The 16171-nt window shown below is 41.7% G+C and overlaps 2 protein-coding genes across 2 annotated transcripts; one reads left to right on the top strand and one right to left on the bottom strand.

The window, feature by feature from the left end:
• Nucleotides 1–244: 244 nt before the first annotated feature.
• On the bottom strand, nucleotides 245–3035 carry LOC131231025 (pectinesterase-like). The gene is made up of 2 exons (XM_058227101.1): nucleotides 1820–3035; nucleotides 245–1149 (listed from the first exon to the last, which is right to left on the bottom strand). Exons 1-2 carry the CDS (start codon nucleotides 2871–2873, stop codon nucleotides 452–454), a joined length of 1752 nt encoding a protein of 583 aa, XP_058083084.1. The 5' UTR covers nucleotides 2874–3035; the 3' UTR covers nucleotides 245–451.
• An 11504-nt stretch (nucleotides 3036–14539) lies between these two features.
• On the top strand, nucleotides 14540–15238 carry LOC131231827 (CASP-like protein 3A1). The gene has a single exon (XM_058228132.1). It carries the CDS (start codon nucleotides 14540–14542, stop codon nucleotides 15236–15238), a length of 699 nt encoding a protein of 232 aa, XP_058084115.1.
• The last annotated feature ends 933 nt before the right edge of the window (nucleotides 15239–16171 follow it).

The raw sequence follows: 16171 nt of genomic DNA on the forward strand, positions 1-16171 counted from the left end.
TTTGTCTCGCTTGAGCATTGAATCCTGCTCATTTTGGCCTCATGTCCTAAAATGAACCCACAAAAACGGATGAACGGAGTGGATTTCTCACAAACATCATGGCGGGCCCCATCTAAGTTCCCAGCACAGAACTTCCTGCAAAAGCCTTTCGCAGGAAATCCGCGTCCGTTCTCACGTGAAAAACCACGTAACACCAAATCAATACATCATCTTGTACAATATTATTGTCACAAAAGAAGTGATGGAATGTTTCTTACAAATCTGCATGCACCTGTAATTTAGATATAACTTCTGAAAAACAAATGATAGATCTTGGAGAAGATGATAAAGGTGGGCCCATCTTTACCATCTCTACAACCCTTGATCACGTTAGCTCCTGATTAAAATCTTATTGTTGCACTTCATTATGCAAGAAAAAATCTGCAATCCGTTTGAATACTTATCCAAGCTCTTAGGCAGGCATCAAGCCCGGTGTGTACGGCACTCCGCTCTTCTTCAGCCACAAATTCCCTTGAATGAATCGAGCGACGGTGAACTTCTCCGCTCGCTCGGGTGTCAGACCCTTGATTCCCTTCCACTTAGCTCGCTGTGATGTATCAGATCCTGCCCCTCGGTTGCCATACTCAGCATAGAAGCAGCTGTTCAGAGCAAAATCTCCTTCCCATGGTAACCAACCAACTGGCTGCACCAGATCACCGATATCAGATTGGATGAAGAAGGTTCGAGAGTATAGTTTCCATGGTCGACCAAGGTATGTTTTAAGCTTGTTGCGGACCGGAAACAACTCAGGGTCTGCTACTATGTTGCAATTGTGGATGATGATTCCCGTCGGCTCACGTCTGTCCTTCCTTCCTTGGGCTGTGATGATGTTTTGCTGGTTGTCCATTGGCTTCCTTACTATTATCTTGCAGTTCTGGAAGACAACAGCAGCATTTCCGAAAATGAAATCGATGGTGCCTGAGATGGTGCATTCACGGTAGAACTGGCGATGAGTGTGGACATAAAGTGTGTCCTGGTATCCATCCATCTGGCAGTTGAAGAACACGGCTCTGTCTGATTGAACCCTCAATGCCACAGCTTGATGCTTCGCAGCGCCAGCACTGTTCTCAAATCCAATACCCTTGGCCATGAAACCCTCACCGATCACCGCTGTAATGTTTTAATTACAATAGTTAGGTTTTAGAAAGGAGACATGGAAATAAGAGTTGGTATAGGGTGCACATGGAACCGGTGGAACTGGTAAACCGGACTGGAACTGACCAAAACTGCATGGTTTGGATTGGTTCTGAAGCATACCGGTGGCTCCAGTTCCAGTTCCGAAAATCAAAGAACTGGTTAGTTTGGTTTGGTTCTCGATTTGAGGTTTTGTAGAAACGAACCGAACCATAGAACTGCACCTTGGATTCGAACCTGGAACCAGACCTCTTAGTTAATAAATATTTAATATTTAATGCAAAAAAAAAAAAGCCTAATCTTTCTTTATTCTCCCCATTTTTCATGGCCTCTCTTTGTCTCTCAAGAACCGTGCAATTGGACTGGATTATAATTTTAAAAAAAACCAAGCAATTGGGTTTGATTATAAAAACAAACAATGCGATCGGACTGGATTATAAAAAGCCCATGACTATAGAACTGAACTGGAATTGAACCGGTTTTTTATGGTCCGGCTCCGATTTGGTTCTAAGGTGCAAACGGTCCGGTTTTGGTTCTGATTTTCCTGGAACAGTTGGGAATGGTTCAATTCCGGCTTCACCCCAGAACTAGATCGAACCGAACCGTGTGCACCCCTAAGTTGGCATATGGATGTGCGATTACATACCAACAGTTGAAGTTTTGAATGTGGGTGTCCCATCGATGAAGTTCGCCTTGCCGGTGATCTTTGTCTTTGTCGGTCCATCACCTATCATGACTACATTCATCAAGCTTTTGTCGATTGTCACCTGTTCCGCATATACTCCCTCTTTTATGTGGATTATAAATGGGTTGGGGCTCTTCTTGGGGATAGTGGCAACCGCCTCGTTGATGGTTTTGAACTTTCCACTGCCATCCTTAGCGACCACCACATCAGGAGTAAGGCTATCTAGAGGTGAGCTAAGGAGTCCACGCCTTCCACTCGAGACCCATGATGGGATCTCATCTTCGGCCGCATCCCCATCTGTTGAAAGGAGCCGACGATTTAAGAAGGGGAGATCAAGAGAGGTAAGGATTGAAGAGAGTTCATCAACGATGGCTATGACATTGCTAGTTAGCTCCGAACCCCCTCGGATGGCCTCCTTCATCTTCGATCCAGCATCACTTTTCGATCCATCGAAGCCATCCACACATGTCTCTTGATAGGTAAGGGACCCACTGAGCCAGATTTTGATGTCATCTAGCAGATCATCAAGCTTGCTAAGATCAAACTCGCCCAACTTATCAAGAGAGCTGTTAAGATCATCGAGGGAGTAGTCCATGAGCTCCTTGCAGTTCTCAAGGGCCTTTGAAGCTATTGGGTCCTTCTCGGCCTCCTGCAAGGTAGCTGATTCATTGAAGGCTTTCTTCACGTTCTCTATGGCTACTTGGAAGGAAAGCTTGATGAGCTCTTTTGGGTCTGTCGTATTGTCCCCGGCAACAGACGAGAGACTTTTGACGCAGGATTCCTTGTAATCGGTGGGTTGGCAGATGGCCGTGATTGCTTTTGAGGAGGTCTTGATTTCAGTAGTATCACCTGCATCAGTGCTGGGGCCGGAGGTGCCCTTATTCTTAGAGACGCCGACGGCGACTGCAACAACCATGGCCACCAGGATTAGAGACGAGAGGCCCATGATGGCCATCTTTTTCGATTTACCGCCCTGGTCTGCTCCTGATACCTGTCCATATCCCTTGGATGCCATCTTGATTGATCTTCTCTTTCTTTTTCTTTTTTGGTTTTCTTGATTCGCTACAACGTGTTAGAAATCGTCAACCATCGATATGCTTCTCATCAAAATGAATGAAAATCTAGGGATGGATTGGGTTCAGCTCAAGGAATTCTCAACGGAGGCCATGGAAATGGGTTTTCTCTTCGCTTTGAGTGAGAGGAACGAGGTCTGCTTATAAGGAGACGGAAAGGACAAGATAAGAGGCCGTTAGGATTTTTCTAAAAACATGTACGAAGAGAGAGGTGAGCCACGACAAAATATAGAGGGTTGTTAGTTTTTTTGTCTGTTTGTGGAGGAGGACAATCGAAAATCTGACTTTTCGAGCCTCTCCTCACTGGACTCGGTCTCCGACTCTGACTCCGACCCCTCCCGCTACTGGTTGCTTCTGTGGGCCCCACCATGATGTATCTGTTTTATCGACTCCATCTGTTCATTTTACAAGATTATTTTAGTTGATGATTCCAAAAAATGAGACAGTTCTAGGTCTCACGTTACCACACCACAAGAAAAAGTGCCGATTGAACGATCACCGTTAAAAAATTTTCTAAGTGCGTACTGTAATATTTATTTTCCATCCAACATGTTTATTAGGTATGTATTATGTATGTATCATTATTATTATTGTTTACCTTAGGGTTACCCACGCCACCTTGATGTATGTAACATGTATTCATGCATTTCATCTATTATTTTCATATCATTTTAGGGCATTAATCCAAAAAAATGAAATAGATCCAATTGTTGCACCATGTCATAAGAAACACCGATGATTAACCATTAATTGGCTTCCAAATTAAGCTTTGGATCAAACTGATATTTGTTTTTTTTTTTTCCTTTATCTAGGCTTATGTGACCTTATAGACAGATTGGATGGTAAATAACAACCACGTAGACAATAATGTACATCTACAAAGTTTTGCTTTTCCCTTCATCCATGCTTACCAAACCTTTTCAATGGATTGGATGGTTTAAAAAAATAAAACACTACGTAAATGTTAATGTGCCCTCGAAGTTTTTAATAGTAGGGTGGTCAATCGCCACAGTTTCATATGGTATGGTCCACCTGATAATTGAATATGCTTCAGTTTTTGGGACAATGCCAAATAATATTAAAAAAACGGATGGACAGAGTGGATACATAGTCAATACCTCAAGATGGGTCCCATGGTAAGGTCTACACCATCTGGGTGAGGCTGGATTCTCACCCAATTCGCCCTCAACACAGACATGGATGAAGGAAAAATATAAATATTAGATTCATCCAAAAAATTTGTGCCTCCATGAAGTTTTTAATGGTGCCCTTCAATGACCACTCTTTTCTATGGTGAGGTCTACCTGATATTTGGATCTGCTTCATTTTTTGGATGGCGGCTTAAAATGTGCTGGGAAAATAGATGGACAGCAAGGATAAAACACATACATCATGGTAGATCACGGATCTTTTCCAGCACTGACCAGTACCAGGTTGGTACCGGGACCGTTCAGTAACGAGTCCGAATCCAAATCCTCAGCATCTATCTGAAAAACATGGTCAGGTTGCTGATGAAGCATCCATCTCGAAAATCGCGCTGATCCAACGGTTTGCTATCAGTTAGATGATTAAAAGTAAAATGATTAATATTCCAAACTCATCGAGTCAATCTGATGGTTGTGGTGGCCCAGATAAGTGTGGATCTGAGCCCAGGATTACCTGAGACCAAATTGAGCGGAGCTGGATAATCAGGCTCGCAGACCAAGCCGAGTTCGAGCTGAGGTTAGATATTGGCCGAGCTGTGCCAAGCTCGACTTCGACTCGTGTACAACTCTAATGGCCATGACCTCAAATGGGAGATTTTGTTAAATGTTAAAGTGTAATTTTTAGTTTTAGTTTCCTTAATTTAGAGTGACGTCATGAGATTAATGATGTAATTTGTGCGGTGGAGACTTTTTTGACGTTTTACACTATAAGCTTACTTGCACATGTGTGGTTGGCACGTCTCCTCTCTCTATCATCTTTTCCACTTTCCATCCCCATTTCCCACTATCCATTAATGAGAATTTCTCCCATTAAATGCATATCCGCGTGTGCAAGAGAGCTGCACATTTCATTTCCTTCTATAACCAGTAAAAAAATAAAAAAGCTGAAGTAGATAAAACTGGGAGAAGTTTAAGCAACCCCACGCTACATTATTCTTGTATAAGTGGATCATATACCAAGTGTATTTGTCTTCTTTATTTTGTATTAACTTGATGTCCATCATTTGAATAAGTATATTTCCACGTCTTCATTTATTGGATTGTTTTTCTTCTTAATGAAGATTGTTCTTCTTCCTTCTTCCTTAATTGTGAGTTTAGGGCTATTGTGACTTTATTACAATATTATTTGAGAAGCGAAATATTACTCTAGTATTATAACTTTCATTGTTTTCCACATGGTATCAAAGTTAAAGGGTGGTAATATTATCTCACTTACCTTAATGAAAAAGATAAATAAATCTCTTAAAGATTGATTTAGGTGGAAGGTGTCATAGTTTTGGTATCGAGCTACTTATATAATCAATCAATCTATAAGATATGGACGTCTTGTATTGAGTCTTACCATATTGGTAAAGACTTATGGGAGCGTGAACACCGCCCACAGCCTTGACCCTCGTCTCTGTTAGTGCTATGGTTTCTTGCTTCTTTGATTATCGAATTTTGTAGTGCCAAAACCACAATCTGTATCTTGTGTAGCACATTGATATATTTGTTCAAGGCAATGCATCACACGTACAAGAACAAAGAGCTACTTCATGAAATACAAGATCAAGTACATGGACAATGCTTCAAATCAAGAATAATGATCTACTTCAAGAAATGCAAGATTAAGTACATTGTTCACTGCTTTAAGCTTCAAAGTTCAATGTTTTAAATTGACATCGAAAGACAAGTCAACTGTTCATACTCAAGACTCAAGGTGAAGTACAACTCATGTACTACAAATTCAAGCTTCAAAAGATCTCAAGTACAAGCTTCATCATGTGTCAAGATCTCAAGCTTCATGAACTTCAAAGATCATTTATCATCTGAAGAAAAGAAGGTTCAATATTCATATATCATGGTTAAGGTATGAAAGACCTTAGATTGACCTTAGGGTAGGTCATTTTGAATACAGAATTTAATTATATCTTTTTATAAGTGAATGGTCTATTCTTCGACTAGTCCTAGACTCTGTTCGACTAGTCCTAGCACTAGGTCGACTAGTCCAAGAAATTCCAAGACCAGTCCTAAGTTTGTTGTAAATTTTTAGATTTTTTTGTTAAGCCACGACCAGTCCTGGAGACTGCTCGACCGATCGTGTGAATAGTGCTCGATTCATTCACGACCTGTCCTGCAGCTAAGACTCAAACTCCAACAACTGTTTCTGGTTCCACACGACCAGTCGTGGACAAGTCACGACCAGTCATGAAGGGCCTACGACCAGTCGTGGAATGACTATATCCGATCACATTCAAAATTTCAAAATCTATTGGTCCTACGACCAATCGTGGTGTACACAGGACCAGTCGTAAATGTGATTTCTTCACCTATAAATAGAGCACAATTTTCAAAGTATTTCATTTAATTCAAATTAAATCAAAACATCACTCTAAGAAATAAGTTTGTAAACTTCTTAAGCTATATTGTGCATATTTCATATTCTTTTTTATTAGCTTTTTATATTTGATTTTGTATTCTGCATTCCAATCTGATTTGAATTGAAGTATTCCCACTTCTTGGAATCAAAATCAAATAGATCTATCCCAAGGTACTTTAAATCTAAAATCAATTTAGAACCTAGAACCATTTCATAAGTGAGTGTGGACATTAAACTTCTATATTTGAACTTCTACTCTGACTTGGTTCTTCCGGACTGCAACAAAAGGAGAAATTCAAGTATTTTACATTATTATAATTTCCATTGTTTTGGTTTCTTTTGAGATTGAGCCAGAAAAATCTCATTCTTTTGGTTATCTGAGGAAATCCAGAAAACTTAAAGTGTGGGGTTTTTTGAATTGTGTAAGCCTACTTGAAAGACACAATTATAAGGGTTTTAAGTGAACCTAGAAAAACTTATTTTTATAGTGAACGCTAATATCCACTGTGTGAGGATATGAGGAGTGGAGTAGCAGTGTGGCTGTTGTTTAACAGTTGGTGTACACACAGGCGAACCACTATAATTCTTTGTGTCTAGTGGATGTGTGGTTTAGTTTCTGTATCTTTTATCATTCAAGATTGTGGGATGTATTTGTGGATGTGAATGTTGTAATCTTTTACATTTCAAGCATTGTGAGGAATGTTGTAATAGCTTAGATTTCGTTTCTTGCTATTTCTTTTTTATTCCTCGTTTGTTTGAGATTTTTATACACAAATCGTTCTAGTAAAGTTGTCCTGCCATAAACTCTTGGTTTTTATGGTGTAAGGTTGTCCTTAGAACAACACTTGTAACAACCTTTCAATACTAGAATTTTGAGGTTGCTTTTCATTTCCGTAATGTGGATTGTTTATAGTGATTTCTTTCCTTTAATTGTTTTATTCCGCTGTTATTATTTTAATTTGGCATAGTCCTATTCACCCCCCTCTAGGACATATGGCTCGATCTTTTCAGTCTCGACACAATACGTCACAAGGAGTGAGAGAGGAAGCTCGCACAAATACCACTCTCTGGTATGGTGCGAGGAGTATATGAATTGATTAGGCTATTACTTGTTTTCTTAGTTGTGCAATTCCTTAAAGGCAGCCAAAAAAGGGTGTGTATTCGAGATTTTGGAGTCACCACTAGTTGATCAGGCTTTAATTATATCCACATCCGGCTAAGGTTTGTAGATTTACCTCAAGGTCAGGAAATCGTGAAATCCCTTGATCACCTGGATGACTCTAATGATTAGCCTATGACCACAAGGTCTAGGAAAGGGTCTTGGTGACAGAAGAGGAAGGGGTTAGGGATTTTCTTCTGCCCAAACAGTATGCAGTCTTTACTTTATAGGATAAACGACTTTCAAGAGAGCTTAGTTCTCTAGTAGCTTTATATATCTATCCATGCTTCGCATAGTACTTCAAGAGGACCGGGCACACGGAAAATAGAGAAAATCCTAGCATTTCTTCGCAGAGTCAAGCAACTCCAAGCAAGCGAACAAGATAAATAAAAGATGCATGAAAACAGAACAAATTAGAATGAGAGTGATGATAAAAGGTATGTCAGGAATGTGTGGAATGGAATACGCTATGAATATGACTGAGATATGAGAAAGAAAGAGGAAAATCAGACACCCTTTTTGTTCGAAAGGGATGGTCGAATATCCCTAATTCTGACCCTACTCTTATATTGGCTGACTTTCTCGAATGAGTTGACTTTTCCAAGTGTCGGTCAATTTGGATGGGGCAAGATCTCGTTATGTCTTGCTCCACTTCTAATATTTATAGTAAGTTTTAGTTCGATCATAACTTTTGATCCATTGAGTTGTAGGAGTCGTGCCCAACATGAAAAGGGCTTAGAAAAATTAGGAGAATAACGTGGTTAGGCCAAATTGGACACCTACTATTTTTAGCCGAAAACCATGAAGTCTAATAGGAATCATGACCATCTATAAATAATAAATAAGTCACGTTTTTAGGGAGTTTGAGTTTGAGTATAAAACATCATCCTAGGTTTGAGCTCATTATTTAAAAGATTGTAAATTTATTTTTTTTTAATCATCAATTAATTTATTTCAAATTTATTAGAAATTATTTCTAATTTTATCCCTAGTAAATTCAAGGAAGCTCTGCGAGGAGTCCTAAGAACTCCTTAGATTCAGAGTAGTTATTCCTTGAGGAAGAAGGTGATCGACCTCATCATGTCCTTCCCTGCATCACAATCAAAGTGCTCTCAAACTTGCAATAAATCCAGTTTGTCATGCAAGAATCAAGCATATTGAAGTTGAACATAATTTCATATGTGAAAAAGTATTTAATGGATCGATCCATGTTTCGGAAGTGTGAAGCAACGAAAACATTGTCGGCATATTTACCAAGTCGCTCTCCAAAAGTATATTTGATTATTTTAGAAGTAAGCTTGGTGTCCTTTCTAGAAAAAATCGCTTTAAGAAGTGTTAAATGTTAAACTATATTTTTCAGTTTTAGTTTTCTTAATTTTTAATTAGATCAATGTGGTGAAGTTAACGGTGTAAATTATGTGCTAGGAACTTTTTTGTTATTTTACACTATGGGCCCCACTCTCACATGTGTGGTTAGCACATATATCCTCTCCCTCCTTTTCCAATTTTTTCATCCCTAATTCTCAATTAATTAAAATCCCTCCCATTAAATGCTAATTAGAATCCCTCCCATTAAATGCATAACCTCATATATAAGAAAGGTGCCAATGTCATCTCTTTCTATGGCCTATAATCCAAATGACAGAGAGAATCAGGAGTATGGTGCATGAGTCTAAAAAGAAGGCAAATCCAAGGCTGGAGTGGACCATACCACAGGAAGCAATGCTGACCGCCAACGTTGAAACTTTCTTAGGGCCTACCATGATGTTTATTTGCCACCCCTTCATAAGGTCACATAGACTCGAAACCTTCCAACAGCCTACCATGATGTTTATTTTCCATCCTAACATGTTCTGCCACAATTCAGTAAACTGTGGCAATCGTAATATAGGAGAATGATAAGTTCACAACCTGTGAAAATCCTGTTTGTAGATTTTGCTTCACATTATATATTGGGCCTTGGCTGGACCATCAAGATCAAATTCCTGACACCTGTCAATTTAATCTGTCCCCCAAGTGGGTCCCACTGAGGAGATGCCAGGACAAAATCAGGCTGGTCCAATCATCAGGTGGGCCACAAATGCTAGAAAAATGATGAAGGCTATGATGCAAGGAGATCAGCAATCTTGACCGTTGCAATTTTCACTATGATAGCCCAAAAAATCTCATTCCTTCTTTCCTTTTTTGTAAGGGGTGACTGGTGGACCCCAATAGACGAGTAGTTGAAGTTGCAATGGCCTGAGATGGGCCACTCGGTTGGTTGCAATTCAATGGTAGAAAAGGATCATAGGAGCTCATTATCTCATCAACCATGTATTCGGCAGCATCCATATTCACACTTTGGCAACCATAGACGTCCCAGGCTACATTCTGGTAGAGCTTGAGAAATCGCTTGCGGACTTCTTCTGGGGGTGGGATGGCCCAAAAAATAAATGCCACTAGAGGAAATGGCATAGCATTACCCTCCCTAAATTTGTAGGAGGCCTTGGCCTCAGAAATCTGAAATCTATCATGAAAGCCTATAGGATGAAGCTTGCTTGGACAGCCCTCTTCAGAGATAACGGAAGTTGCTGGAGTAAATCCGTTAGAGCCAAGTATGCAGCTGAGTTGCGGCCCTGCATGATGGATTGGAACTTTGCATTATCCGTGGGTTGCTCAGAGTGCTCATCGAATCCAACTCAAAATGGGTTGTAGATTGCATAAATGGTAAGTCCTTCAGGGCATGGAAGTGGAAGTATTGGATTTCTAGGATCCATAAGCTTTCTCTAAGAGGCTCCTTCCATTGCTCGCTCATCCCTAGAGAAGTAGACGGGTTGGCTGATGGTTTGGCCAAGCTGGGCAGTTCAGCCCAAGATAACACAATTTTCCTTGACGTTTCCAGCCTCCCCCGCCTGGTCGGGGGCCGCTTTCTTTTAGATAAAGCAGGGTTAGGTGCAGTTAGAAAGACTGATTGAGCTCCATTTGTTTAGTACATGATAGGTGCGTCTGGATTTTTTGTCCCTAATCTCTGCCCGAATTCCTATACCTATAAACTTTGCTTTATCAATTGAATGATTTTCAAATTGAAAAAAGAAAAGTACCTAGCTGATTTCCCCCCTCAACCCCCTCACAGATCTTCTGTCCCTAGTACGAACGCAATCGCCGCCTCTGTTTCTCCTCTCAGGAGGAACATCAGAAACACATTCCATAAGTTACATTCTGAATCCCGTTGGCTTATTAGAAAAGGGGACATTTGACTTTGGGAGGACGATTGGTCGGACCTGGGCCCACTGCACCATTGGAGACTGATCCAACCTTCAACCGTTGCTTCTTCTCCCAACCTTCAACCTTCAGTCGCTGTTTCTTCTTCCAAAGTCAGAGAGTTCATAGGTCCTCACGGCTAGATTGAGAGGGTAAACATCTCAAATTCTCTTCCCCAAACTGCCATCAATCACATCTCTGTGGAGGGTATCTGCACTTTAGAGGCTGCTGACAAATGCATATGGATGAATGAGCCTGATGGTGAGGTGATCGCCGCCCTGGCCTGGCAATCTATCAAACCAATAGGCTTGAAACAGAGATGGTGCAATTGGGTGTGGCATCCCAAACTTCTACCGAAATTCTCTCTTATCCTGGAAAATCTTTCACAGGGCGATCCCTTCGGATGACAGGCTTCAATCCAAGGGAGTAAGTTTAATTGGCATCTTGTTGTTGTTGCTGTCCTATGCCCCACAGACCCGCTGTGGAGTCCATTAATCACATTTTTGCTACTGGTTGGGCTGCTAACAAAGCTTGGGAGTTCTTTTACTGTCGTTACGGCATGGCTAATCCTGGTTTGGACTCAGCAGCAGTCCAGGCCTCTCATTGGTGGGGCATGCCCCAATTCCCTAGCAACGTCTCTCCTCTCAAAAGTCTGATTCCAATCTTCATCTTTTGGGAACTCTAGAAGGAGAGAAATAACTGGAAATTTGAGAACAAAATCCCCAACTCCAATGGGATTATCGCTGGGATTTTATACTGGATAAACTGGGCGAGCCATCTCCTCCCAATTCCTAACAAGCTTCATTCTTCCACGGTCACTATGATGAACTCTATGCGCATCCCAATCCCAAGTCCAAGACCTCAGAAAATTTCGATAGTTAAATGGACCAGACCTCCCACTGGCTGGATCAAGCTCAACGTGGACGGTTCAACCAGAGGGAACCCAGGGCCCTCCAGCGGTGGCGATGTCAGGAGAAATAGCAATGGTACATTCCTATTCGACTTCTTTCGTGGCTATGGCGTTGGCCCTAATATAAGGGCTAAGATCAAGACGATCCTCGATGGTCTAACGCTTTGTGCTCTCTTGGGATTCAATCGAGTCCATGTTGTTAGCGATTCTAGAATTGTGGTTCAAGCCCTTTCCAGCAGCAAGAATGCCTGGTCGATCTAGTATTGGAAAGTGAGAATCAGGTCCATCTCGCAAGACATTCAGGCTGATGTTTCTTATACCCCTAGATAGGTTAACTCGGCAGCGGACGGCATGGCTAGACTAGGAAGCGAACGCCAGCAAGGCCACAACTTCCACTCTCGGGGAGCCGTCCCACCCGCCATCAGGGCTTCTCTTTCTTGACAAAGTGGGCCTGGGTAACCTTAGGGCCTCCTAACCTTCCGTCTCTTGTTTATTTGTATAGCCACCGGATAGGGGGGCCTTTTCCTTTTTGTCATCTCATTGGCTGTAAGCCGTCCATGGCATCTCCTTTTTTCAATACAATTTTCTTTCTTTAAAACCAAAAAAAAAAAAAAAAAGGAGCTCATTAGCTCTGTCTATTTAAGAGAGGCTTGGCGGAATCCAGCAGCATTTGGAATTTTAATTTTTCAAAAGTACGCTTCAAAATGCCTTTGGATTCCCAACTACGATGTACTGGTGACCCATTTAATTATAATTACTAATTTTGGATATTCAACTCCATTCATCCATCCTGTTCCTTCAATAGGCAGGAGTTTTCCACCACGCGTCTTACTGCATACTTTATGATAATGAAGTGAATCCTCTACAACGTTTGTACATAAAGTCTAAATTACAACCTCGTATGGCTAACCCACCTTAATGTATGAATCAAATCCAATCCGTTCATCAATTCAGCCTTATCATGTTATACATTCATACAAAAAATCAGGACAATCAAAACTCAGGCATTTAAAAAAAAAAAAAAAAATCATGCCAAAAACCTATAAGATCACATGATGTGTCTCCTGACTTTTGAATATATATATATATATATATATATATGGAAAAGGTTCTATACGGTCGATCTCATGGGAACTCCCCATGAGGTCGAGCTGCATGGCCCCACCATGATGTCTGTCAATAATCTACCCATCAGTCAGATGCATCATTCCATAATGGACCTAGGGATTAAAAATCAAGTCAATCCGTGACTTGTTTGGGCCACACTACATACAAAAGTTGAGAGGGGTTACCCTCCATTAAAACATTCATAATTATTTTGTAGGCCCACCGAGATGTGGTTCACAAATCCAGCCCATTTATGTGTGTCCCACTTGGATGAGGGGTCATACCAAGTTTCAGATGCATCCAAATTTCAGGTTGGCCCCACCAAGTGATTTTATATGTTTTAGGCATGTCTTCACATAAGTTTAGATGGTATGACCCACATGAGCTCCCTATATGGATGATTTTTGGGATATATCATGATTTAAAGGGGACCCATCAAATGCACGATGTTGATGTTTGACATACATCATGGCGGGGCCCACACAGCTCGACCTCATGGGGAGTTCCCATGAGCTCAACCGTATGGAACGTTTAACCTTTTCCCATATATATACACACACCGTTGAACATACACACCGTTGATGTTGGAGATGCATCATGGTGGGGCCCACACAGCTCGACCCCATAGGGAGTTCCCATGAGCTCCACCTTATAGAACCTTTAACCTTTTCCCACACACACACACACACACACACACCCACCCACCCACCCATCGTTGGTGTTCAACATACATCATGGTGGGGCCCACACAGCTCGTCCTCATGGGGAGTTCTCATGAGCTCGACCGTACAGAACCTTTAACCTTTTCCCATATATATATATATATATATATATATAGAGAGAGAGAGAGAGAGAGAGAGAGAGAGAGAGAGAGAGAGAGAGTAATATACTCACACAGTTTAAGGTGTGTGGGGCCATTATGGTGTTTATGCAACATCTTACCCCTCCATTAAGATTATCCCATCATTTCCAACAATTAGGTGTGGTACACCCTAAAAAAACCACAAAACAACACTTAAAAATTTCACATTCACACTGTGTCCTATTTTCATGATCGGATCATCCTAATTTTTAAGGCATCCTATTTTTATGATGGGACAATCTTAGTGGATGGATGAGATGTCAGACCAGCACAATGGTGGCCCTGTATGGCAACTAGTTGAATGTACAGTTAGTTGCGTGTGAGCATCTCTCGTGTGTGTATATATACAGGAATGCTCACCTGTGCCCCTTCTCATGTGAACACCTTTGCACACATGTCTTGGGCACCGAATCAACAGTCCATGTGATGATTTACCCCTTGAAACTTTCTATACTTAATTTCCTGCTTGATCCAAAACTCTAATGGTCCATAGAAAAGAGAAATACAAATCAAGGTATGAAACTTTTTCCTTTTTCCTTGCCCCACCAGAGTTTTGTATCAGGCTGAAAGTTAGACTTGCCAGGTTTCAAGGGGTGTCACATCACATGGACCGTTCAGATGCTGTGTCCATGACATGTGTACAAAAGTGCTCATGTAAGAAGCTGCTCATATAAGCATTCCTATCTATGTGTGTGTATACACACGCGCCCCCACACACCGCGATGCACAATAGGCTTATTCTACGTAACGTTGCACGGTATACAAAATGCCCATAAAAACCGTCGTGAGGTTGTGCCAAGTCGACCAAAACAAGAAGACGATGACGAAGGGTCGGAAACCATCGCCGGAGGTCGGAATTCAGGTGCAGGAGTCCAAGATCACGGCCGATTCTCCCACCATGAACGGCTCGCTCGTGCCGATCTCATCAGGTTTGGGTGAGAAGATCCGCCGAAAAGCCCATGCAGCAAATGCAATCCTCCGCTTCCTATGCCTCCTCTCCTCCACCACATCTCTATCTTTCATGCTCCAAGCTGAGCAGACTGCAAACATATCCATGTCCGGCTTCAACCTTCCAATTCAAACCAAATGGTCGTATTCCAACTCCTTCGAGTTTCTCGTCGCAGTGTCTGCTGCCGTCGCGGCGCACTCTCTTATACAACTGGCGCTGAGCATTGTGAAGCTGATAAACAAGTCGCTACCGACACCTTCACGGCGTCACACCTGGATATTATTCGCTGGGGATCAGATCTTCGCTTATGTGATGATGAGTGCAGGATCGGCGTCGGCTGGAGTGACTAACCCTAATCGGATGGGAATCCAGTGGAACTTCACTATACCCAACTTCTGCAAGCCGTTGGATCGTTTCTGTAACCATGTAGGAGTTTCAATCTCTTCGGCTTTCTTCAGCTGTTTCTTGCTTGCTTCCTCTGCTCTTCTTGATGTGCTTTTGCTCTCTAAGCCCTGAAATTCATTACATGTATGATGGATGTTTGCTTTTAGTTATGCTTGCTAATTAAAGGGAATGTGGTGTATGAAGCCAATCTATTGAATTGGCTCTCACAGATCCGTTTGTATTTATATACTATAGATTTCACCAACTTTTAATGTGTGGGTGTGAGCATGGAAAAGGTGGTAGTGCGCACGGTAGCCCGCCTGACCTAGCTTTGGGCCAGGTTTGGAGCTACTAGCTTGACCCATGGACCAAGTTTGGGCCTCGCATGCATGGTGTTATCAATATTTAGGTCAAGCTTGGGCTAAAGTCATTTCAACCTAACCCACTATTTGAGGTGAGTTTGAACATTGAGGTCATGGGTTCAAGTGCCTATTGTGGTGTATGTGAGTGTGAGTATGCAAAGGGCGACACTAGACCGGGTAGCCCGGCCGACCTAGCTTTGGCCCAGGTTTGGAGCTACTAGCATGACCCATGGGCCAAATTTGGGCCTCGCATGCATGGTCTGATCAATGGCTTGGGCTAAAGTTATTTCAACCTAAACTGCTATTTGAGGTGAGTTTCAAGACTGAGGTCATGGGTTTGAGTGCCTATTGTAGTGTGTATGAATGTGAGTGTGAGCATGAAAAAGGTGGCAGTAGACCGGGTAGCCCGCACGACCTAGCTTTGGGCCAGACTTGGAGCTACTAGTTTGACCCATGGACCAAGTTTGAGACTCGCATGCATGGTCCAATCAATTTTCAGGTTGGGCTTGGGCTAAAGTCATTTCAACCCAACCCGCTATCAGGGCTGACCCAACCTTATTTGTACATGTGTTAGATCCTACAAATATACTATTTTAATCCCTGATTGAGTAACCCATATATTTGAATGTATACCATTGGTTTCATTCCTTTGAAATGTTTATTTCCTTGTTTATGTGTGGCCCTCTTGATTAATAGAAAAATT

Source organism: Magnolia sinica, chromosome 17, assembly GCF_029962835.1.
Source record: "Magnolia sinica isolate HGM2019 chromosome 17, MsV1, whole genome shotgun sequence".
Lineage (NCBI taxonomy): Eukaryota > Viridiplantae > Streptophyta > Magnoliopsida > Magnoliales > Magnoliaceae > Magnolia > Magnolia sinica.